At 43.2% G+C, this 27,016-nt stretch overlaps 1 protein-coding gene across 1 annotated transcript; it reads left to right on the top strand.

Annotated features, from left to right (window-relative positions):
* Positions 1-10,082: 10,082 nt before the first annotated feature.
* LOC120046119 (SHC SH2 domain-binding protein 1-like) lies at positions 10,083-25,316 on the top strand. Its single transcript, XM_038991093.1, has 13 exons — positions 10,083-10,425; positions 10,844-11,023; positions 11,198-11,313; positions 11,603-11,811; positions 16,321-16,416; positions 17,164-17,394; positions 17,963-18,140; positions 18,596-18,716; positions 21,877-22,008; positions 22,259-22,377; positions 22,526-22,612; positions 23,065-23,206; positions 24,332-25,316. Exons 1-13 carry the CDS (start codon positions 10,242-10,244, stop codon positions 24,679-24,681), a joined length of 2,145 nt encoding a protein of 714 aa, XP_038847021.1. The 5' UTR covers positions 10,083-10,241; the 3' UTR covers positions 24,682-25,316.
* Positions 25,317-27,016: the final 1,700 nt, after the last annotated feature.

Raw genomic sequence — 27,016 nt, 5'->3', positions numbered from 1 at the left:
CGTTAACATCATCAAAATGCTCGCCCACTCGACGCCATACACATGGTCTGTCCAATTTCTCTAAAAAGACGTTGGAGGTAGCTAACGGTAGAGAAATTAACATTCAATCATCTGGCAATAGCTCTGGTGGAAGTTCCTGCAGTCAGCATGCTCCTTCAACTTGAGTCATCTGTGGCATTGTGTTGTGTGACAAAACTGCACAATTTAGGGTGGCCTTTTATTGTCCCCAGCACAACGTGCACCTGTGTAATGATCATGCTGTTTAATCAGTTTCTTGATATGCCATACCTGTCAGGTGGATAGATTATCTTGGCAAGGGAAACATGCTCACTAACAGGGATGTAAACACTTTTGTGGACTTCATTTGAGAGAAATAAGCTTTTTGCGTGTATGGAACATTTCTGGGATCTTGTATTTCAGCTCATGAAACTTGGGCCCAACGCTTTTTGTTCAGTGTAGATTAATTTGTGTTCTTCACATAAGGTGACACAAGTGCCTGGTAAATTACAGTATTTTCTATACTTAGTGACATTGTGAACATTGATGTACAGAAACCTTGGCTTATGGACCAGCTTCAGACTGGAACTCAGGAGGACCATTGCAGCTTTCATCTATGTACTACTGAGTGCACAGAGACAGGTAGACTTTTTTCAAAAGAGTAAAAAACAAGGGGGCTAGAGTGGACTGCTTTGACCTGACATGGTGACCAGTGGTCTAGTGCAATTTTTTTAGGTACCGGAGCGAATTTTGTATTTTTTTTATGTCATCATTTCTCAATTAACCGACATGTAGCCTACTGTATAATTTCATTTTAGAATATACATACAATGCATCATCCTAATTGCAGATTGCCTATGCTTACACATAGTGGCTAAAATAGGCCTAATTTGGTGTTTTTATAAAATCTGAAAACACCAAATTAGGCCTACCTTATTATAAATTTGTCACGAATCCCGCTTCCTGAGTCTGGGTTTGCCTGTGTGTCTGTCCTGGAGTGTGTTTCAGGTGTCCTGGAACGCACCCTGTCTGGTTGCCGGGCGAATTAGCTCATTGGGAGATTGATTTCACCCGCACCTGTTTCCCGTCAGTAATCTGCACACCTGTCCTGATCATCATCTCTACCCTTCAAAAGCTCTGACCTGACTTCCATTCCCTGCCGGATCGTTAGCCATGAACAGTATGTTGTGCCTGAGTACCAGTCTCCAGTTGGATAGAATTTGTTTTGTTGTTTTCATTTACGTATTGCTTGCCTTGAACTTACCTCCGTTTGTTTTGTCTTCAGTTACTCACCTGGATCATTCACTCCATTCCCGCCTGGTTGACAGAGGATTCTGCTACTACATTGGATTCACCTATTTCCTCTCATCTACTCACCACCGCTGCCCGCTACGCCATCTGGATATATCTACCTTTTCACATTTCACTGTAAATAAATACTCACCTTCTTCCTACGCTCCTTGTCCTGGTCTGCTTCTGGGTTCGATCTTGAAAGATCGTGACAGAACGATCCGGCCAGTAATGAACCCAGCGGACCTGGACTCCGTTTGCCATGCCATTACCCTGCAGGAGAAGAAATTGGGACAACACAATACGGCGCTACAGGAGATAGCGAGTTCGATCCAGAATTTATCTGCTAGCTTGACACAAGTCCAGGATCAGCTCAGTTTGCAGGTGATTCATTCACCACCGGTTTCACCCATCTCACCTGCCGTGTCTGAAGCGGTTCCATTTCGTGAACCCAAGGTACCGACGCCTGATAAATATGAAGGGGATTTGGGAAAATGCCGTTCGTTTCTTATGCAGTGTGGGTTAGTGTTTGATCTACAGCCCCATTCTTACGCCACTGACAAGGCTAGGATAGCCTTGGTTATTGAACTGTTGCGTGGAAGAGCTCTGGAATGGGCTTCAGCCGTTTGGGAACGACAGGGAACCTGCACGGCTTCATATCAGGAGTTCACGGGAGAGATGAGGAAGCTTTTTGATCATCCAGTCCGAGGTAAGGACGCAGCTAAACGTTTGTTCTCTCTTCGCCAAGGAGATCGCAGTGTGGCAGATTTTATGATTGAGTTCAGGACATTGGCTGTGGAGAGTGGTTGGAATGAGGAGTCACTACAAGCGTTTTTTTACAAGGGGTTGTCAGATGAACTTAAGAATGAGCTGATTTCTTATCCAGAGCCTAGTGACTTAGACAGCTTGGTCGCTTTATCTATTCGGGTTGATAATAGAGTCCGAGAGAGGAGGGAGAAGCAGTGGGGTCTATCCAATCAATCTGTAACTCGGTTACCATTCGGTTCAGGAGGTGAACCAGGACGTATTGATCGTTATTCTCCACACGGGATTAGTGGAGGAGTCTTGCCACCAGATTCTGAACCAATGCAAGTGGGGCGACACGGGCTAACTAAGGAGGAGCGCCAACGTAGACGTGAGACCAATAGCTCTTTCTACTGTGGTAGATCGGGACATTACAACTCCGCTTGTCCACAGCGCCCGTTAAACTGCCCGGCTCGCTAAATTTGGGAGGAATTTTAGCGAGCCAGTTTCAATCTCTCAAGGATCTTGTCAGACCCCGTTTTCCTGCGACCCTTATGAATAAGGATCAGAGTTTTGACCTGAACGCTTTTATTGATTCAGGTGCCGATGGCAACTTTATGGATGCCGACTTGGTGGAACAGCTGGGGCTTTCCAAGGAGCAATTGCCGGAAGCCATTGAAGCAACCACTCTGAACGGCAGTAGTCTGGCACGGATCACTATGAGGACTGAACCGGTTAAGATGTTGGTGTCGGGAAATCATTCAGAGTTTATCTCTTTCTTCATTTTGTCCTCGCCCCATGTTCCTCTGGTTCTTGGTTACCCCTGGCTGAAGGAACACAATCCCTCGTTTGATTGGGTGACAGGGAAGGTAACTAGTTGGAACATTGAGTGTCATGCTAACTGCCTTAGGACTGCCTGTTCTCCTGCTGTTTCCAGTCAGGTCAGTGACTCTGCTCCTCCTGATTTGTCCCTGGTTCCAGAAACATATCACGAGTTGGGTGAGGTATTCAGTAAACAGAAGGCTCTGTCTCTTCCTCCCCACCGACCTTATGATTGTGCGATTAATCTGTTTCCTGGATCTGCCTTTCCCAAGGGACGGTTATACAGTATCTCTCGACCGGAACGTGAGGCCTTGGAGACCTACATCAAGGAGTCTCTAGCTACAGGTCTCATTCGGCCATCGTCATCACCTTTGGGAGCAGGATTTTTTTTTGTGAGCAAGAAGGATGGTTCTCTTCGACCGTGTATTGATTATCGGGGTTTGAATGAGATTACGGTTAAGAACAAGTATCCCCTGCCCTTGATGAGCTCGGCTTTCGATTCCTTACAGGGTGCTACGGTTTTTACGAAGCTTGATTTACGTAATGCTTATCATTTGGTTCGGATCAAGGAGGGGGACGAGTGGTTGACTGGGTTCAATACTCCGATGGGACATTTTGAGTACCAGGTGATGCCGTTTGGACTGACCAACGCTCCGGCGGTGTTCCAAAGTATGGTGAATGACGTTTTGAGAGATATGATTGGTATTTTTGTGTTCGTTTACCTGGATGATATCCTCATCTTCTCAAAGGAGCTTTCTAGCCACGTTCTGCATGTCAAGCAGGTCCTGCAGCGGTTATTGGAGAACCGTCTGTTCGTGAAGGCGGAGAAGTGTGATTTTCACGCCCATACAACGTCCTTCCTCGGGTACATCATATCCAGGGGAGAGATCAAGATGGACCAAGAGAAGGTTCGGGATTGGGTCCAGCCCGGTACAAGATTGCAGCTCCAGAGATTCCTGGGGTTTGCGAATTTTTATCGGAGGTTTATCCGTGACTACAGCCGGGTGGCTGCACCTTTAACTGCCCTGACGTCTTGCACCAGAAAGTTCTGTTGGACTCCTGAGGCAGACCGAGCATTTCTGGACTTGAAGAGCCGATTCACCAACGCCCCGATTCTCTCTCAACCTGACACTTCCCGTCAGTTCGTTGTGGAAGTGGATGCTTCTGATGTGGGTGTGGGCGCCATCCTGTCCCAGCGTAGCTCCACTGACGGTAAACTCCATCCCTGCGCTTTCTACTCTGGTCGTCTTTCTCCAGCTGAAAGAAACTACGATGTGGGTAACCGGGAGCTTCTCGCTGTGAAGCTTGCCTTGGAGGAGTGGCGGCACTGGTTGGAGGGAGCGGAGCAACCGTTTGTGGTCTGGACTGACCACAAGAATCTGGCTTACGTACAATCGGCTAAACGTCTCAACGCCCGTCAGGCTAGGTGGGCCTTGTTTTTTGGACGTTTCAATTTTTCCCTGACGTTCCGACCTGGGTCTAAGAACGGGAAGGCGGACGCCCTGTCCCGGATGTTCTCTAAGACGGAGGAGAGTGGGGTCAAGACTGAGACGATTCTTCCCCAGAATGTTGTCGTGGGAGCCGTTACATGGAGGATAGAGGAGGATGTGATGGCGGCCCTTCGGACGCAGCCCGGCCCCGGTAACGGTCCACCCGGTCGGTTGTTCGTACCCGAGTCGGTCCGTTCTGCTGTCCTTCAGTGGTCCCACGCCAGCAAGATAGCTTGTCACCCTGGCGTTGCTCGGACTATGGCACTACTGCGCAGACGTTTTTGGTGGCCTGCCATGGGAGAAGATACCCGGAGGTTTGTTGCCGCATGTCCTGTTTGTGCCCAGAACAAGAGTACCAATCGGCCCAGCTCTGGGCTTCTTCACCCCCTACCTATTCCTCGGCGACCTTGGTCGCATCTGGCCCTGGATTTTGTCACGGGATTGCCCCCTTCTGTTGGGAACACGGTCATTCTGACCATTGTGGACAGATTCAGCAAGTTTGCTCATTTTGTTCCTCTCTCCAAGCTTCCATCGGCTACGGAGACGTCCGAGATCCTGGTCAGGGAGGTTTTCAGGGTTCACGGATTGCCCAGTGACATTGTGTCTGACCGTGGTCCTCAGTTTACCTCTGCTGTCTGGAAATCCTTCTGTTTGGCCATTGGAGCTACAGTCAGTCTCACTTCTGGATTTCACCCACAATCTAATGGTCAAGCGGAGAGAGCCAACCAGAAGATGGAGTCCACGCTGCGTTGTCTTGTCTCCTCTGATCCCACCTCTTGGTCATCTCAATTACCCTGGGTTGAGTATGCCCATAATACCCTTCCTTCATCTGCCACTGGGATGTCCCCCTTCCAATGCCTTTACGGATACCAACCTCCTTTGTTTCCTTCTCAGGAGAGGGATCTCTCGGTTCCCTCTGTCCAGACCCATATTCGTCGTTGCCACCGGACCTGGCATCGGGCCAGGAAGACTCTCCTTAGAGTTTCTGACCGGTATCAGATACAGGCGAACCGTCGCCGTATTCCTGCCCCAGCTTATACGGTTGGAGATAAGGTTTGGTTGGCTACACGGGATCTTCCTCTACGGACGGAGTCAAGGAAGTTGTCACCTAAGTTCATTGGTCCGTTTGTAGTGGAGAGAATCATAAATCCTGTGGTGGTTCGACTCAAGTTGCCTGCAACACTTAGAGTGCATCCCACTTTTCATGTCTCCTGTCTCAAGCCGGTTCACCTCAGTCCTCTGTTGCCTCCTCCTCCTCGTCCTCCTCCTCCTCGGATGATCGGAGGTGGTCCTGTCTACACGGTGCGCCGCATCATGGACTCCAGACGGCGGGGTCGAGGGTACCAGTTTCTAGTGGACTGGGAAGGATATGGTCCAGAGGAGAGGAGTTGGATTCCTCGGCGACAGATTCTGGATGACGACCTGATTCGTGACTTCTACCGCCTCCATCCTGGCGCTCCAGGTAGTCCGCCCGGTGGCGTTCGTCGGAGGGGGGGTACTGTCACGAATCCCGCTTCCTGAGTCTGGGTTTGCCTGTGTGTCTGTCCTGGAGTGTGTTTCAGGTGTCCTGGAACGCACCCTGTCTGGTTGCCGGGCGAATTAGCTCATTGGGAGATTGATTTCACCCGCACCTGTTTCCCGTCAGTAATCTGCACACCTGTCCTGATCATCATCTCTACCCTTCAAAAGCTCTGACCTGACTTCCATTCCCTGCCGGATCGTTAGCCATGAACAGTATGTTGTGCCTGAGTACCAGTCTCCAGTTGGATAGAATTTGTTTTGTTGTTTTCATTTACGTATTGCTTGCCTTGAACTTACCTCCGTTTGTTTTGTCTTCAGTTACTCACCTGGATCATTCACTCCATTCCCGCCTGGTTGACAGAGGATTCTGCTACTACATTGGATTCACCTATTTCCTCTCATCTACTCACCACCGCTGCCCGCTACGCCATCTGGATATATCTACCTTTTCACATTTCACTGTAAATAAATACTCACCTTCTTCCTACGCTCCTTGTCCTGGTCTGCTTCTGGGTTCGATCGTGACAAAATTAGGCCAGTGGTAGGCAACTAGATTCAGCTGGGGGACGGATGGTCGGGTCGGAACATAATGATAATAACTTGTACACTGCAAATTGTATTTGAAAATAATAATTTCATAACTTGATTACATTGAGATACAATCACATTTGTCTCTTTTGTTATTTGTGGGAATACTTTGGAAACGACACTACACAGCACTACACCACTGATGGTGACCGACATGAAGCAACTTAAGAGCAAAATATATAAAATTGTCATATCGTTGACAGAACCGCAAGCAGCAATGAAAAGTACAATTTTGACAGATGACTCTGAGTACACTCTAAAAAAATGTGTTTGGATGACCCAACTGCTGGGTTGCAGGCATTGGGCAACTTAGTGGGGTTGTTGTCTTGAGAAAATAGCAAAGTTGGGTTGTTGATACTGTGTTATTATTGAGATATGATCCAGCGGGTCAGATCAGAAGGTAGGCATAGCTTAGTAGGGGCGTTGCGTTCAGATATTGTTATTTTTGGCTACCTGTGAGTAAATGTCATTCCTGTTCCTCTGTTCTGTTGTATTGTTAGCACATGAAAAATCCCTCTACTCTGTCCCTCTACTTCTCTGTCGCTACCCCTCCCCCCTTTCCTATCGCATAACTTCAAAGAAAATGTCATTTCAGACAGTTTTGAAGCTGTTATGAGGCTTACAGAAGTGTATATGTTCCAATGTTGGGATAGTTACCACTTTATTATAATATGTAATAAATAATCTAAATATTATTAATATTATATTATAATATGTAATATGCAAAAATATACAAGGAACATTTACAATTGCAGTGTACTATCTTAACATCTGATACAATACAACAGAACAGATTAGCAGGAATTACATTTACTCTCATGGGTGGCCCAAAATAACTGTCTGAAAGCCATGCCTCCTGAAAATAACCTAAGGATTACATTATAAAATACCCAGCTGCTGAGTCAACCCAGCATGAAAGTGAATATAACCCAACTGATGGTTAAATTAACCCATGTTTGGGTAATCTGAACAACCCAGCCAGTTGAGTTATTCACACAACCCAACTGTCTGGGTAAAAATAACCCAGCTTGTGCTCTGTCCAGTATTTACGCTGCGCTTACGCTGCGCTGTGTAGGCTACGTGGGAATGCTGTCAGGAGGCTGCAGCGGCCTAAATGACAGTCCATCTGTGAACGCCCACAGAACATGTGTTCCTTACACACTTACACACTTAACATACTCAAATATTGTCACAAAGGGTTTACAATTCTCAAGAAAATAGATATGAACATTCAATCTTTCATCTCAAAAGGCCTCTATTTGCCTCCTTTCTGCATCACCAGCAAGTTCACTTTACCCCTTTTGAAATAAAATCAATCTTTGATAATACTGTAATGTATTTGATAATAAATATGAATTGAACAATTAATCTGTCTCTTGAAAATGTCTCTTGAAAATGTATCTGCTGACACCTACTGGACAAAAAGTATGAACTTCAGGGACTAGGGCTGCATCTGACAAGGCTTTGCACTGGGTCCACTAAAGCACAGCAACATAAGCCTTTCACTATATAAACACAACCCATGAAAATATCCCACAAACTCATCATAAACAGTCGTAAACAGCTCGGTGTGTAGTTTGTAGGTCAACTTCTAATAATGATTTATGACTGTCTGTGGTTGAGGGCTATAATACTGTCAATTAACAAAAACCTAGCTAGTGAAGTCGACAGTGCTGCTTACCTTCATGCTCAGATTCTATCCCAAATAATAACGATAGAGGTAGTTTAGCTAGATCGTGAAATAGGCATCATACACAGTCACTGGACTCAAATTGTCCAAAATTCAAGTCAGGTATTTTTTTTGCCAACTATTTTTGCATATTATATGTTTAACTTTATAACCTGACAGTTGTAGTATGCTATTTGTGAATGTGAATATTATTTTATTATAACTAATAGCTAGGTCTTAGTTCATATTTAATTTGTGTGAGCCATTATAATCAGGTCCAAAAGATGGTGCAATTTTGATAGTTCAGATTTTCCTTAGATTGGTACTTATACAATAACATGCTACTTACACGTAACACATTTATTACTGAAATCATGGTTTCATTTCTGATGCAAATGCTTGCTGGCTTGACAAGTTCACAAGGTCATACAAACAGAGTTGTCCATTTGTTATCCTGTGGTTCTCTTACCCAGTCATCAGATTATATGTGCTCAGCCAACATGAAAAATAGCCTTTGACAAGCTACGTGTCAGAATAGCCACCATGTTTATCATGTAGATGCTGATTTATACCACAGTCAGCAACATGCTTGACAATAAAACATTCCTCTAATAATGCTCAGTGTAAACAGACATTTTCCAATAGTGAATTAATGTAAATCCACAGTTTGAATTGAATGTTCTTTATAGTGACCTGGCCAGTTTGATGTACCTGATTAGGTTGATGGATTAAGATGGAGACGCTGATGGACAGGTATAATCAGGAGGTTGACACCAGATTGCTCTGACTAGGATCAGGACGTCACCAGTCACCACTGTCCATCTCATTTTAAAGTCTTATTCTTGACATCCCCCACTCTTCCCCCCCTTCTCATTCTGCTCTTTCTTACTCATTCCTTCCATCTGTGCACTGTCCCTCTGAAACGACATCATTGACTCACTATTACCTCAGTCAGGATTACTGCTTGGTGTGTAAAACACTGCCCAGAAACAATGACTGTATTCCCACTCCACCACTGAAAAGGATGCTGTCAGCAGTAGCTTGAACGTGAAAAATGTTAAAGGGATACGTTGGAATTTTGGTAATAAAGCCCTTTATCTACTTTCCCAGAGTCAGATGAACTTGTGGATACAATTGTTATGTTATGTACATTTTGAAGGAAGTTGCTAACTAGCGCAATGACTTGAAGACTATGGGTATCTGCTAGCATGCTAGTAGATACCCATAGACTTCCAGTCATTGTGCTAATGCTAGTTAGCATTGGCTCAAGAAACTACCTCTAACTTCCTTCGTACTGGACACAGAGGCAATAAAATGGTATCCACGAGTTCAGCTGACTCTGGGGAAGTAGATAAAGGGCCTCATTGCAGAGATCCCAAAGTATCCCTTTAAGGCTTTTATCTCGGTCAAGGATAACTCTCTCTCTTCCCTCTATCTCTATATCTCTTTATTCCCCTCTATCTTTGTATCTCTTTCTCCCCCTCTATATTTTTCCTCTATCTCTCTCTTTATTATTTTTGTTCTGCATCTCAATAGTCAAAGTGCGTTCCTCAACTTCCTCCGGAGGCTCCCATATGCACTGATCTGAATAAACAATATAACAGGTCAAAGGTATAGGGAAGACCAGGCATTTCCTTTGTATATAAATGTCTCTGATTTAACATATTATCAAAGATTCTTTACAATTTGTGATACATTTGCACTCATATGTCAAAAAATAAAATAAAACAAGAACTGGTTTACTATTGGGAACGATCTAGAAAAAAAAAAAACGCACACCTATTTAGGCGAGGTGCTTGCTCGCGGAGTAGAAAACTTAAAAATAAAGGAGAGCCGCACACTCTAGGAGCTCAGATGCAAAAATATTTAATTTACCAATTGGGAACGCCCATCAACGCAACCATGCCAAACCTTTAGCCAACGGCAATGCTCATTGGTCGAGACTCCGTAAACCGGGGAAATTTTGAAATGAGCAATGTGAAAGTGCATTTCTTAGCAAAGGCACAGTTAGTTAGCTAACTCATCTGTCATTTTAGTGCTGAATTTTATTGTACATTCGAACCCCTGCTGTGGCCTAGTTTGAAAGTTGTACATTGGCTGAAGAAGACGGTTGTTCATCTATGACGGAGCCTCAGTTTGAAGCAGGAGAAACGGCGGCGGATAGAATGATGTCGACAGCAGATTCAATTACTTCAAGTGAAAGTGGACAGAACAAGACAGGCAAAGTGGATTTGGAGTCAAATGTCGAATTAGAAGAGGACGCCAGAGATTTTAATTTGCGACAAGAAGATGTTGTCAGACAAGGTTTTGTTTAGTAACTATTGTTGCACATCTCAACCGTGCAGCTAGCCTAGCTAATAATGTTGGCAAGCTAACGTACACGTTTGTCAATTTACTTAGCTAACGTTAGTTATCTAATGTTACTGTAACTAGCTAAACATGCAATGCCACCAACTGTTAACTCATAACAGCAAATAAGGCTAGGTATATCTAATTTCATCTCTATTTTCTGTATTTCAAAGAACTGTTAGAGAGAGAAAATATATCAGTACCTATCCATGGAATTATTTCGTTTCCCCTTGATCAATACCCGCTGCTAGGCCATGCCTGATCAGTAATAGATCATGAAGGATAGGGCATAAGGGAAGGAAACCACGTTACACTATGCATCCACGTAGTAAATGATATATCAATCTAACTTTTACTTTATTTTCTAACACAGGACTTTTTCAGAATGAGGAGGATGACGGTGACAGCGGCACAGACTACTTCAACCCTGATATCGCTGGTACTCAGTTGCAACGTGACGAAAGCGTAGGAGATGCATCCCTTCCTGACACCTTTCAGACAAATGAACTGCTTTATTACGAGAGATTCAAAGCCTATCAAGACTACATGCTAGGTATGTAACCTTACACGGTCTTGCATCAATTCAGTTGTCAGGTTTACTGGCTAAAGAGGATGAAAGATGATTACTACAACCATATTGATCGATCTTCAAGGGCTCCCAGTGAAAAATCAAAACAAAGCTGACTTGAGGTGTTGTCTCAGATGCTGTCTATGCTGTTTTGCACAGGTGATTGTAAAACATCAGAGGTGAAGGCCTTCACAGCTGACTACCTGGAGAAGGTTCTGGAGCCTTGTGACTGGCAGGCACAGTGGTGCACAGACGTGTTTGATGTGCTAGTGGAGGTAAGTCACTTCGACCTGAAAGATTTCCCAGCAAGAGACTTGTCTAAAGGAGCTGTGCTTTGTACACTGCATGAATGAATTGGACCAGTTGCACTCTGGATGCAGTTTTATAGGGAATCTGAATCCAGAGGTCTGGTTAAACAGTGAAACAGCTTTTTTCCCCAATGTTATACAGATGGTTGGATCTGATCAGTGGAGCAGAAGTAGTCAAACAGGGTAGCCTAACCATTTACCCTTGAAAAATTGTCATATGAAGGTTACAACCTCATACTTGTGCACCTTTCCTCAGGTGGTGGATATGAACTATAAGGAGCTGAAAGCCAAGGTGAAGCTGGTGGTGCCCCTGCAGTGTGAGACGAGAGGCTGCGAGCTCACAGAGGCGGCCATGAATACCCTCTTAGAGGCCACGCTGCACAAAGTGCCTCTGCAGGAGCTCCATGTGGTGTTTGATGAGTCTGGGGACTTTGACCAGACTGCACTGGCACTTGAGCACCTCCGGTAAGTCCCTGTTGTTAATAAAACTGCTGAGGTTTTTATTCAAAAGGCTGTTAAAGCCACATTTTATTATTTTCATGTCAGATTAGAAAGCACCAGAAAAAGTTCCCAGGGCGATTTGCCCCCCCCGCCATAACAATGATTGAAACAGGCCTCTTGTTGTAGGACTTTGCATGGGGAGGAACTGCCATTCATTTTGGCTGTGCCTGACTAACATCTCTTACTGTGTGTGTGAAAATGTATCCCTCTTGTCTTTTTGTCCGCTTGATAGAACTTTAGAATAACTTCTTTTTTGGAGTGGTTAAAAGCTGCATTATGTAAACTTTTTTACAAAAGCACTCAGAATAATGTCAATGGACATGACATGTCACTTCACCCCTACCTGCATGTACATATTACCTCAACTAACCTGTACCTCCGCTAGAGATGAAACGGCATGAACATTTCATATCACGGTTATAGTGACCACGGTTATCAGTATTATCGCGGTATTGTTAAAATGTGCTGGAAATGTTCATAAAGTACTGATACACACACTGAAATCATTTCACCAAATTTTATATTGAAAACCAACAAATAGAATTAGCAGCACTATGCACTTTTTGTGTGCATAAACATTAAAATAATAACATTAACGATGGCGCCATGAGGTAAAAGTTTCCTGAGTGTAAGTTTAAATGAACACAACCTTAAGCAATCAAATAAACAAAATAATAAGTAAAATTAGCAGCATTCACTTTGTAGTGAGGCACAGCAACCTTCATCAGCCTCAGAAAGCCAGGCCTCTCAATTTAATGAAAGGGCTGCAGTGAGGTCTTGAGCATTTTTTTGATGTGGGTGCATAAGCAGCCTGCCTTTTTTAAATGCTTGCTCGAGTGTCACAACTGTAGAGGAGGGACCAGTAGCATCACTGGGTTTGCCTGCTGCACGCTCACTCCGTAAACAAGAATAGAAAATGTATTATTAATATTGGTGTTACATTATAATTATTATTGTTCACACACACAGTCTATCTTCTGTGTTGCATTTGAGAATATGCAATGACCCCATGCACAATTTACATGAATACAAATGAGTCTTAAGAAGACAGTGATAATTGCGATGAGCCCAACAATTGACATAAATACAGGATTCTTGTATAGGAGTCTATAGTGTGTCTCCTGTTGGAACACTTTTACAACCAAGTCAACGTCTGCCGGATTGTAAATGAACAAAATATGTTGTTTGGGTGACTAAACTACATCAAAATGATTTTTAAAGCCCTTCTTACATCAGCTCATGTCACAAAGTGCTGTACAGAAACCCAGCTTAAAACCCCAAACAGCAAGCAATGCAGGTGTAGAAGCACAGTGGCTAGGAAAAACTCCCTAGAAAGGCCAGAACCTAGGAAGTCCTCTTCTGGCTGTACATAACTTGTGCAATGGGTGAATAGAGTCTGCAGACACACGACGCATACAGCAGCAGAACAACGTGTAGTGTTTTTACAAGATTAGGTAACACTGAAAGCTTCAGTCTACGTTATTGACAAGCTATTTGCAAGTTAAACAGACAAACCATGGCATTTTTCACCCATTCCGAATTCCCCACATCATGCATTGAGGTAAAAGCTTGCCTTGCAATCGCTATAAAGTAGTGGGTGTTGGTCACAAGTGTTGCCCCCTTTCGCAGCAATTTTTTTTTTGCATGTTCTGCAGACAGGGTTACCATCTTCGATTAAGTTCCCCTAAAAATCAAAATATTTTTACACACTTCAGATTTGGTCTTCTTAGAAGGCTGAAAAATCTCCCGAGGGCTGTCACTGCCTTCAGTCATGTTTTCACACACAACAAAACCCACGTTGCATGCTGCGCCTGCATCAGACAATGCTAACTTTGGTTGATGCTGGACAGTATTTACAGTGAGTTTTTCAAACCGTGGTAATCAAACACGGTTTTAATGATAGTAAAAATTATCGTCTGGATTTTTACCGTGGTTCATCGTGAAGCCGGTAACCCTTTCATCTAGAGGTCGACCGATTTAATCGGAATGGCTGAATAATTAGGGCATATTTCAAGTTTTCATAACAATCGGAAATCGGTATTTTTGGACACCGATTTGGCCGATTTTTATATATATATATTTTTTTACACCTTTATTTAACTAGGCAAGTCAGTTAAGAACACATTCTTGTATTAATGACGGCCTAGGAATGGTGGGTTAACTGCCTTGTTCAGGGGCAGAACGACAGATTTTTACCTTGTCAGCTTGGGGATTCAATCATGCAACCTTACGGTTAACTAGTCCAACGCTCTAACCACCTGATTATATTGCACTCCACGAGAAGCCTGCCTGTTACGCGAATGCAGTAAGAAGGCAAGGTAAGTTGCTAGCTAGCATTAAACGTATCTTATAAAAAACAATCAATCAATCATAATCACTAGTTAACTACACATGGTTAATGATATTACTAGTTTATCTAGTGTGTCCTGCGTTGCATATAATCGATGCGATGCACATTCGCGAAAAAGGACTGTCGTTGCTCCAACATGTACCTAACCATAAACATCAATGCCTTTCTTAAAATCAATACACAAGTATATATTTTTAAACCTGCATATTTAGTTAATATTGTCTGCTAACATGAATTTCTTTTAACTTGGGAAAATGTGTCACTTCTCTTGCAACAGAGTCAGGGTATATGCAGCAGTTTGGGCCGCCTGGCTCGTTGCGAACTGTGTGAAGACTTTCTTCCTAACAAAGACAGCCAACTTCGCCAAACGGGGGATGATTTAACAAAAGCACATTTGCGAAAAAAGCACAATCGTTGCACGACTGTACCTAACCATAAACATCAATGCCTTTCTTAAAATCAATACACAGAAGTATATATTTTTAAACCTGCATATTTAGCTCAAAGAAATCCAGTTTAGCAGGCAATATTAACCAGGTGAAATTGTGTCACTTCTCTTGCGTTCATTGCACGCAGAGTCAGGGTATATGCAACACTTTGGGCCGCTTGGCTCGTTGCGAACTAATTTGCCAGAATTTTACGTAATTTTGACATAACATTTGAAGGTTGTGCAATGTAACAGTAATATTTAGACTTATGGATGCCATCCGTTAGATAAAATACGGAACGGTTCCGTATTTCACTGAAAGAATAAATGTTTTGTTTTAGAGATGATCGTTTCTGGATTCGACCATATTAATGACCTAAGGCTCGTATTTCTGTGTGTTATTATGTTATAATTAAGTCTATGATTTGATAGAGCAGTCTGACTGAACGATGGTAGGCACCAGCAGGCTCGTAAGCATTCATTCAAACAGAAATTGTGTGTGTTTTTCCAGCAGCTCTTCGCAATGCTTCAAGCATTGCGCTGTTTATGACTTCAAGCTTATCAACTCCCGAGATTAGGCTGGTGTAACCGATGTGAAATGGCTAGCTAGTTAGCGGGGTGCGCGCTAATAGCGTTTTAAAACGTCACTCGCTCTGAGACTTGGAGTAGTTGTTCACCTTGCTCTGCATGGGTAACGCTGCTTCGAGGGTGGCTGTTGTCGATGTGTTCCTGGTTCGAGCCCAGGTAGGAGCGAGGAGAGGGACGTAAGCTATACTGTTACACTGGCAATACTAAAGTGCCTATAAGAACATCCAATAGTCAAAGGTATATGAAATACAAATCGTATAGAGAGAAATAGTCCTATAATAACTACAACCTAAATCTTCTTACCTGGGAATATTGAAGACTCATGTTAAAAGGAACCACCAGCTTCCATATGTTCTCATGTTCTGAGCAAGGAACTTAAACTTTAGCTTTCTTACATGGCACATATTGCACTTTTACTTTCTTCTTCAACACTTTGTTTTTGCATTATTTAAACCAAATTGAACATGTTTCATTATTTATTTGAGGCTAAATTGATTTTATTTATGTATTATATTAAGTTAAAATAAGTGTTCATTCAGTATTGTTGTAATTGTCATTATTACAAATACATTTAAAAAATCGGCCGATTTAATCGGTATCAGCTTTTTTTTGGTCTTCCAATAATCAGTATCGGTATCGGCGTTGAAAAATCATAATCGGTCGACCTCTACTTTCATCCCTAACCCCTGCACATTGACTCGGGACCGGTACCCTGTAAGTTATATAGCCTCGTTATTGATATTTTATTGTGTTACTTTCTATAATTCTTTACATTAGTTTATTTGGTCAATATTTTCTTAACTCTTCTTGAACTGCACTGTTGGTTAAGGGCTTGTAAGTAAGCATTTCACGGTAAGGTCTACCCTTGTTGTATTCGGCGCATGTGACAAAGTTTGATTTGACAGACGAGACAGAACCGACATCACCCGTCACATTACAGCGGCAGGAAAAAAAAAATATATGGACTAGTTCTTATGTGATACTAAATAACAGAAAGGTGTGTTCAAATTTCGTGGTGTGACAGACCGATAATACACTGGAGCAACTGGTTCTGCTTCTGTGCTGTGAAATCTCTTGTCTGAACTGTCTCAAACCTTTTTCTTCTTAGGTTTTTCTACAAACACATCTGGAGACAGTGGGACGACGAGGACGAGGATGATGACTTTGACTACTTTGTCAGATGTGTGGAGCCCCGCCTCAGGCTGTACGTGTAGAAGGGTGAAAGTGGGGGGGGAATGGGAAGATTAGTCAGTGTGTGTGTGTGGGCTAGATTGGCACATTCTCATTTAGGCTGTATTGGTTCAGATCTGCCAATGACACGGCTAGCTTGAACCCATTATTTTAATGCCGCTATCAGAATGGCCATATGGCATAGGAACCTGTAGAGCATTGTAAATGAGTGCAGTTCAGGAACACTTGAGCAAGCTCTGTGTCTAATGGTTAGAGCTGGATATGTTCAATGCTGTTAGTGAGAGGGTGCAGATTATTCCTTGGCCACTAGATGGCAGTATGTACCTGGGGATTGTGAGCATACTGTGGCGTCTCCTATTTTTTTTATGGGTGGAGAAGAGGGTTAAGATATCTTATTGGCTTCAGCAGAAATCCACAAGCTTGTTAATGTTAGACCCATCAGCTCCTAGTTTATACCAAGGACACTGTTGCCAATTTGCTTTTAATAGACAAAGAATGTCTTTAAACCATTCATGACCGGCTCCTTAGATAGAATCGAGACCCTCCATTCTTTCTCCAAATAATGGTTAAGAACATTTTCAAATGCCTGACAAACAAACAATGTTGTGCTCTGACCATCTCCTCTAGAGTTATCCCACCTTAACCTCTCGTTGCCCTCCAATGTGGCTGAACAGTTTGTTCCCAGCAGTCCTCATAATGCGATTGTGTTTTAAGGAAAACAAAATCAGTATTTCTCCCTCTGTGGCTGTCAACCCTGTAGGTTTTATGATATTCTGGAGGATCGGGTGCCTGCTGGACTTGTGGCAGAGTATTACTCTCTTTTGGCACGCTGCTCTCAGAAGTTCCAGGAGTTTTCTAGCCTGCGGAACGGCATCAGCAGCGACTCGGAGTCGGAGCTGGACAACGTGTCCATGGTGGAGGGCCTAAGGATGTACGAGCAGATGGAGGCTCTGAAGCGCAAACTCCGGATCATTGAGAACCCGCTGCTCAGGTAGCTGGCCAAGGGGACACGGGGTGGGAAGACTGAGAGGAGCTATCAGTGCCTCTGCAGAGTGTGTGAGGGAGTAGTTGTGACTGATGGAGTTGGTCTCCTAACAGAGGGAAAAATAGGAAGACTGAGTAAAGGCTATTGGATTCACCTCTGTCCCTGAGCTAGCATGTTTGACCTATACTGCCCCAGTTGAGAGAGAAACCTCTCACAGAATGACAGTACACTACAGTCCAGTTCAATGCATCATATTCTGGTTAGAATACAAAAGAGGGACAGCAATTTAATTTATAGTTACTACTAACGCACACTTGGTGGCACCTTAATTGGGGAGAACGGGCTCGTGGTAATGGCTGGAGCGGAGTCAGTGGAATGGTATCAAACACATGGGTTTTCCAGGTGTTTGATGCCATTTAATTTGCTCCGTTCCGGCAATTATTCTCCCTTCAGCAGCCTCCCCTGGCCTATACTTTGAGACGCTATTGGAAAGTGTAGATGCAACCATTCTGCGTTGTCCAATGCTGTACCATTGTGTTCTTCTACATAAATGTATTCTCTCCTGACACTGCAGGTATGTGCTGGGATACAAGGTGAACTCAGGGCAGCAGTCGTGCAGGGCCAAGGGGCCTCGTGTCTCAGGTGGCCGGATGGTCCATGTCGTGTCTGTCTCCACTACAGTCAGCCAGCTGCAGAGCCTGATGGCAGACAAGCTAGGGCCCAAATTCTCAGGGGAAGAGTTTGAAGTACAAGTATGGCAAACAAATAAAATCGTTTATTTTTTAAATATGTTTTTACATCCATGACATTTGTCCATTCTTAGGCATATTGTATTTTGTCAAATGTAAGTTTGCCCAGGTTTCCATTTCAAATGGCCTGTTTAATGAGATGACCAGATATGAAACCCAATGGTTAAGTTCTCTAACTATGTCACACTTGTGTATTGGTCTAATGCGCTGGGATTTGCTAAGGTGTGTGGGCTTTTTTTAATTTGACCTCCCTAGTTCCTGTACACTGGCATTCCACCAGGATTTGTAGAAGCTGTGTCTGTTTGCCTGAATGCCTCGGCTCTAGTATCTTTGTATACCACTGAGACGTTAGAAGCAGAAAACATGTGTTTTTGTGTCTTTCTTTGTTTAGTCGTGTGCTCAGATCTGTGTTGTATAGACCGACTGTGTACTGGAACTGCTCTGTGTTTAAATATTAGTTTCACAGTGAGCCCCTGCTGGCTGTGAGTGCCTGCTACGAGGGAGACGTGGTCATCATCCTTCCAGGACACTACAATGTCACCAGCTCCATTAGTATCCCAGACTCCATAACAGTGGAAGGTAATGTTTCACATTTCTGCAAGCAGCCTTTATAATGGCAGGATGCACTACTGCTGTATGTATGTACAGGTAACTGCCAGAGTAATGGAGAAACAACTCAATGAGGGCTACAGAGTATATTGAAAGCAGGTGCTTCCACACAGGCGTGGTTCCTGACTTAAAACGATGTAAACCATTTGCCATGGCCGTCTGTCACCAGATCTCAACCCAATTGAACACGTATGGGAGATTCCACCCCCATCAACAAAACACCAAATTATGGAATTTCTTGTGGAAGAATGTTGCATCCCTCCAATAGAGTTCCAGACACTTGTAGAATTTATGACAAGGTGCATTGAAGCTGTTCCGGCTCGTGGTGGCCCAACACCCTATTGAGACACTTTGTTGTTTCCTTTATTTTGTCAGTTACCTGTATGTATCAGTGGAGGCTGCTGAGGGGAGGACCGCTCATAACAATGTCTGGAATGGAATGGTATCAAACACATGTTTGATACCATTCCATTCTATCCATTTCCAGCCATTATTATGAGGCGTCCTCCCCTCCGCAACCTGCACTGTTATGTATTTATGTTATGTTATGTATCCTTTGTTGCTATTAGCCAGCCAGGGATGCCTCTTGCTGGATTCAGGTAATGAGGAGTAGAATCTGGAGGCTTGGTATTGCGAAAATCCAGATTCCACTATCTGAATCCAGCAAGAGGCCTCTGCTGATTTTCTATTTTCCATTTATTGAAGTCTGATGTTCAGTCATTGCAAAAATGTCCCTCTGCTTTTTTTGTTATGTGAGGGAGTTGTTCAACACATTTTGCAGGTTGTCTGAATCCTTCCATGCCTTTCTGTCACTAAAGAATCTGTTGCTATATCTGTGACTAATGTGCTGCGAAGTACTGTTATGGCCATGGAAGTTATTTTCATATTGAACACTTGTGTAAGTGTTTCAGATGAAATCAAGTGTTCACCTGCAGTTTATACTTTTATGGTACTGGCTGTACTATGTGGTGTGTTAATGCCTGTTGACGGTAAAACAACCACTCAATCTACAGCACATGGAGTGAAATGAACGTATTGCAGAGAGGATGTGAGATGTACAGAGGGAGCCCTCGGGAATAAAATAGAGCTTGCTGGCGCAGTAAGCATTTGAACAGGGATGATATTAATGCATAGAGAAGGCTAGCGCGGGCGAGGAGAGGTCAGAGCAGAGGCGCCGTGTCAGTCTCTTTATGCAAATGGAGGGCCTGCCGAGTTGGATAGAGGGAGGGGAGATTGGAGGGGCTGTTTACATGCGTCTGTTTCTATGTGCGTGCCCTCCTGTGGTGCTAGGAAACCCCTGAAAGCTGAGATAAAGAGGGTGTGGAAATAAGATGCAGCGCTGCCTGGCACTGCACCACGACAGGAAAAGAGCAACTCAATTAGACCACTGCCGGATTACCATAATAGAATTCTCCCTCCCACCAAAGAGCCTTTGATATTTAGAGGAGCAGGGCACACACAGGCGTTTATTGCTTTTTGGATATTGCTGTATCAAAGACAGAGGGGGAAAAATGCATATGATCTATCTTCATAATAAGTAGTGCAAGATTTTCCAAAAAGCGTGTTCCTGAGCAGACATTAGAATTCATTAGTGAGGAGGTTCAGTCAGTCAGCACTTGTTAAGAACAGACTGCATTCGTGATCTGCAATCCGTTTTAGTGTTTAAATTTGTTTAATTCTCTAAGTAGCAGCACATTTTTACCAGTCATGAAGCCCACTGGGAATAGGGTTTTCCTCTCCTGGATGTGTGCATGGGCCTATGACTTTACCAATCGATATTCAGCCTTTGGCCTTTCCAATGGCAGCGTGTGGAACCTAGCCAGTGCTGTAGAATTGTTGGCCACATTGTGGAACACCTGTCTCCAGGCCATCTGTCAAGGAACAGAGAATAATGAACCCTAGCCGTCAGAACACTGTCCATCACATTCTGCCTGCCTGGAATTGTGCTGAATCGCTACTTGTCATGTACACCACTGCGAGGTTGGAAGGAGTGTTCGGACCCAACACTGTGGCCATTGAGCCATGACCCAGTTGTCCCAGCTGTCAGCATGCAAAGATGGAGCAAATGCAATTTAATCTAAATGTATTCTTTCTATGTACAGTTGGTGAGGGGGGGGGGGGATCAATACAGTAATAGAGTATTGCGCTATTGTTTTTACAGAGTTCCTATCGATACTGTGACTCCAAGTTTAGATTATTGCTAGGTAGTTAATGTTAGCTAGCGCTAGTCGGCTGTACCTACGCCAAAACCTAATGGCTCATCATTCTATTGCTTGTTCGCCATCTCTTTAAATGTTGAGCCAACATGTTTTCAGCACTTAACTCCATGACCGATCAAAATGCCTTTTTCATGGCTCTCTTGTCCCTCTGCCGCAGACATACACTACCGGTCAAAAGTTTTAGAACACCTACTCATTGCAAGGGTTTTTCATTATTTTTTTCTATTTTCTACATTGTAGAATAATAATGAAGACATCAAACCTATGAAATAATACATATGGAATTATGTAGTAACCAAAAAAGTGTTAAACAAATCAAAATATATTTGAGATTCTTCAAATAGCCACCCTTTGCCTTGATGACAGCTCTGTACACTCTTGGCATACTCTCAACCAGCTTCATGAGGAATGCTTTTCAAACAGTCTTGAAGGAGTTCCCATATATATATATATATATATTGAGCACTTGTTTGCTGCTTTTCCTTCACTCTGCGGTCCAACTCATCTCAAACCATCTCAATTTGGTTGAGGTTGGGTGATTGTGCAGGCCAGGTCATCCGATGCAGCACTCCATCACTCTCCTTGGTCAAATAGCCCTTACACAGCCTGGAGGTGTGTTTTGGGTCATTCTCCTGTTGAAAACAAATGATAGTCCCACTAAGCGCAAACCAAATACTCAGGCCACAAATTTAATGAAACAATATACCACATTACTTCTTACTAGTAATGAATTTGTTTTAGAAAAACTACAAAGCATGCTCTCCTGTTTTTTTTTGTGGGGGGTGGGGGGGGGGGGGGGGAAGAGCTGAGTGGCTGGTAGATTTTTAAATCTACCTGCTCTGGTGGCTGGTGGACCAAAAAAAAACATTTTACGCCCTGATTTTAGGCTAATAAATCTTCTTTCTTTTCAGGGTTCGGCCTACCTGATGAGGTGGTGATTGAGAAGAAGAACAAAGGGGACTCGTTTGTGGAGTCAACAGGAGCCGACGTGAAGGTCTCCAATGTCAAGTTCATCCAGCACGACGCTATCGAAGGCATCCTCTGTGAGTCCTCCTCCCAATGTGATGCTGCCTCTACATCTACCCTGCCTCCCAACACTACCCATTGTCCTGCGTTAGTAATTCTGCCTAAGCTGCTGGCACTGCTTAACATCTGGCAACAGCCATATATCAATGACTTTCCAGGAGGAGAATGGGGTTATGGTCATACACGCATTCGGAATACTAGGATCTAGCTGGCCTCTTTATTTACCTCCTAGTGTCAATCTTCATCTTATTTCCCTCTTGTCTCCAGGTGTACGTCAGGGTAAGCTGGAGATGGAGAACTGTGTCCTTCAGTGCGAGACGACAGGTGTCATTGTGCGGACGTCAGCCCACCTGTCCATGAACATGTGTGACCTCTACGGCTCTAAGGTGAGAGGTCATTGACGCTCATCACTCTTTCATGGTGGCTTTATTTTTTTTATTAGTACAAATCTAGCTCGTGTTAATCATTGTGTGTGTCTGAGGCCGTGCAGTAGCCTAGCTGTGTGTCTACATGCTGATAACTGTTGTGCTATAGGGAGCTGGTGTGGAGATCTACCCTGGCAGTGTCTGCAGTATGGTGGGAAATGGCATACATCACTGCAAAGAAGGGATCCTGATCAAGGTGAGAGATTTGAAGTTCTACTGGTCATTTACCAATCTGTATATTACTGCTCCCAGCACTAGCACATCCAACCTCCATCTCTTCCTAGGTTCAGTTCAATTCTAAGCCTGTGGCATTATCTTCCCTCAACCGAAATTGAATTTAGTGGAGAAAGATGTTAAAATGCACACACACACACCACAAAAACAAATATGGACTTATTTCCCTTGTCACCTTCAGACGAGTTCTGGGGTCTTATCTCATTCCCCGAGGCTAGAACGGTAGTGTGTTTTTTATCGCTCCCTCACACAGAGCTTTCCTTCCTGTTGTCTCTCTGCTCGGTGTGCTGGACTTGGCCAGGACAACTTAAGCAGGAAGACCGACGTGATGACTCTGTTTATGCCTGTCTTTCCCCCACTCTCTGTTGCTCATCTGTCAATTTCCGCCATCCCTTCAACCCCCCCCCCCCCCAGGACTTTGCTGATGAGCTGGACACCATGCCTAAGATCACCATGGTGAACAATGTGATCCACAACAACGAGGGATACGGAGTGATCCTGGTCAAACCTAGTGATGCTGTACTGGGCGAGGCTGCACAGAAAGACACCCCTACAGGTATGAACTAGTTCCAAAGCCTGGGGGAGTTTTCCTCAGGAATATGATATATAAAAAATATTTTAAAAAGGGTGGCGTAAAACAGAGTCTAGATGGGAACTAGTGATGCATTGACACTTATCAAATCTATCACATATTTTGCGTCGGTGGCGTTCCAAATCACTCTAATGCCTCTGAGGGGAAATGTAATTTCTACTTAGAAGATTTTGTTTGAGCGTTGAATACCAGCGCTCCCATTCAAGCACATAATCCAATACTGAAGTTCCAATAGACTTCCATAGGTAGAATCAACAAGACAGGATTGTCACACGAGACTAGGTACTAACCAAGTCTTACTCAGTATTTCCCACATCAATGGGTTTACTGTCTCTGGAAGGCTGAGTTGGTTTCACTGGGAAGTTTGTGAGAAAATGTGCTTGACCTTCAGTCTAGGGCAGCTACAGAATAAAAGGTGCAGCTGAAGGTGGCATGGCTTAAAATACGTCTGGAGTGCTCTCTTCATCTCCCTCACACTCTGACGTCCTCTAATGGAATGTCCCTTATTGTTTAACCCCAGTACACAGGAATAAATACCTCTACCCCAGACAGGAGAATGAGCGAAAGTGGCAGAAATTTGACCTTAAAAAAACGAAATAAACAAAGCTATCTCTTCTCTTCAGATTACCCTTTAAAAATGTCATCTACAACATTCATGAATTTTGCGGAGACACTACTAAGCCAACAACTGGGTAGTAATTGTCATTTGCGTTGTTATTGAAAAGATGATGTCCATTATGGTCCTTTGTTATTTCCCATCCGGAATTTGCAAAAAAGCTGTTAATAAAACATTTCTCAACACTCCATTCCCCACTTTAAACGTCGAAAAGAGGCTGCTCGCATTTGGATTTGAAAAGGTAAGAGCAAGGCAATTATCTACCATTGATCCCAAGGGGCAGTCTTTGTTAGAATACACTGTCAGTCTGATTTAAGCAGAATATAGTAATATTTCAAGACGATGTGGTGTTTTCATACATGACACATCCGAATGTCACGATGGAGAAGGAAGTGGAAGTGGTGGTATTAGGTCTGAATGTCACAGCGAGGTGTTAACACGCCTGTCATGAACGGATTCACGTTATTTTCCAGATGAGCAACTGGATATAGAAGAAGGGAACGAGGACATGAAGGGTGAGGGGAAGATGCAGGTGGATGTGGACGTGCAGCTCATCGTGGTGGACGACCACTCTGTGAAGGAACCAGTCTCCTATTCGTCTTGTTACGCCGTTCCTCCGGAGTTCACGGAGGGCAATGATGCCATCAAGAGGGAGCTGGTGGCCACGTCAGCCAAGAAGCAGCGACGCCAGAAGAGCATGCTGAAGGAGCTGGGAGTGACCCAGGCAGATGACAACCTGCTCTCCCAGGAGATGTTTGTCTCCATACAGGACAACCAGTTCAGGAGAAACGGCATGGGCAGCTTCGGCACCTTCTTGTACTGAGACTAACTGACCCGTCCTCCTGTTCTGTATTCCGTACATGCACAATCACACTTTTACTTTATTTATTCCAACCTCTTTGCTAAATTCTGCTGCACTGACTAGTGAGTGGGTATGTGTATTTTTAAATGCTTTTTAACATGGCTTTTTAATACGATTCTCATTTTAGAATACTGATATCGTGCAGACCTGAGTCTAGTAAATGCAATTATTTTCACTCTGACTAATGATGAGACTCAAATGTCCTTCAAATGTTTTTTCACTTTTTTGGCTGGATATTGTATGATTTCTTGAAATGGATATTGGTAAGATGACACTGTTTGAAATGATTTTGTTGTTGGGGGAAATCATGTTGCCTTATTTTGAGTTAGTATCTCACCCTCGCCTGTAGTTCTGGTCATTTGTTTATCAAATATTGCTGTAAACATTCTAAATCATGAGCCAGTTAAAATGAGTATTTATGTACATTTGGATCTATTTGTGTTTTACAACTGGACACAGGTCATATGAGAGGGGGGAAATCTGGAAGGGTGCTTATTGGTTTTCTGGGCTTAAGGCTTCACCTTTTATAAGATGCTCACAATTGTTTAATTCCAGTTGATTAATTTTCTGGGGATTAAAGGGCTGGTAAAACCTCATTACACCACAGACAGTTTGATTAATTACCTAATCCAGCATGCCCCTGTGAAATACAACACATTGTACTGCCTCTTATGAGGTGTCCCAGGCTGACCTCAATAGACCAATTTATTCCACAAATTCAAAACTGAATTAAATGGTGCCGGTAATCATTATTTCAGTGAAAGCATCTGCCCAATGATGTTTTTTATTTATTTATCTGGTGATGAGTACAGACTGACAAAAGTCCATATTTAGGTCAGCATTTGACTGGGAGAATGGACTAATTGGATGTGAAATGGTTTTGTTAAATTGAATGTTTTTACATACACATTTAATGGACCCACTAACAACCTAGGGATCGATCATTTCATAGTGTTTTGTGTATGGGGGGAAAAAGCTTTAAGGGAATGTGTCGTGTCACGGCGTTACTTTCCCCCCTCTGCTTATTCCCGGTAGGACTTGTTGCTAGTGAATGACTTGACCCTATCATAGCATATTTGTAATTTCTGCATTAAGCGAAAGTTCCCTGGTTCAAATACCCGAGCCGACAAGGGGAACAATCTGTCTCTACCTGTGAGCATGGCACACAACCCTCATTTGCTCTAGTGTATGTGACAATAAAACTGATATTTTTTGTTTAAAAAAATTAGGCTATAGGAATGCCAAATAAATATAATTTATAGGTCTGAACACTGTCTGGGTATTGGAAATAATCTATGAACAGGATCCAGGTGGGTTTTCATTCTGTCATCTGAGGAACCAATTATTGCTAGGACCGCTCAGGAAACGTGGTTTTGTATTGAGAAACTACAGGCGATTTATTATAGATTTTCCTCAACGTTGCAGTGACGTGCTATAGATGTCAAACAGAACAGGTGGAGAAAGAAACTGCAGGGCTTTTTGGCAAACGTTTTATCTTCAATAGAAGAATTCTAGGATGACAAAAACAAGAGCTCTGGGTGATGGAGGACAGTAGAAAGTGCTGTTTGAAGATGTCCTTTTTTATAAATAGTGAGTGTCTACAGGAACGAGCAGTGACCATCGTTCTGGGGGAGAGGGAAGGGCCTGTCTGTTGTCCTCAAACTACTTTGTCATATGAGGGGAGATAGCTAACAGGATGGCTTTCAGACTCACTATTTCTCAACTTTTGTAGCTCCCCTCTTAGCTTTTATGCTAAAATTACATTTTATGCGATGACACATTCTGACAACAGACTATTATGAATTATTTGATAGGCCTAAATGGCTGCATTCACACAAGCAGCCCAATTCTGACCTTTTGCCCAATGAATGGCAAAATAGCTGATCTGATTGATCAAAAAACCAATTAGGGACAAAAATATCAGAATTTGTTTGAGTTAATGAATACTCTTCCAGTCTTTAAATGAGAAGTTTGAGACTCCTTTGTCTTCCTATTATTATTATTTTTTAATTTGCTATGAGAATTCATATTTTAATTAAGAATTACTTCAGGTTGGCTGCTAATTAGCTGTGTCAGGAAATTTCCACCTCTCCCCATTACTTTGTCAAGCCTGCAATTCTCCTGGTGTCCATCACATTGCCATTTCTACGGAATATATTGTAAGGAAGGGAAACGTGTATCATACACGGTGTGTGTGTGTGCATGCATGTGTGAGATATTCTGTAGCTAAAGGTAATGTCAACCTATTAATTGTGAGAAAAAAAAGCCCTATTACTAGGCTATTCAAAATCAAATA

Source organism: Salvelinus namaycush, chromosome 1, assembly GCF_016432855.1.
Source record: "Salvelinus namaycush isolate Seneca chromosome 1, SaNama_1.0, whole genome shotgun sequence".
NCBI classification, from domain to species: Eukaryota; Metazoa; Chordata; class Actinopteri; order Salmoniformes; family Salmonidae; genus Salvelinus; species Salvelinus namaycush.
The sequence above is the reverse complement of the archived record's forward strand: the minus strand, read 5'-3'. Positions and strand labels throughout refer to the sequence as shown.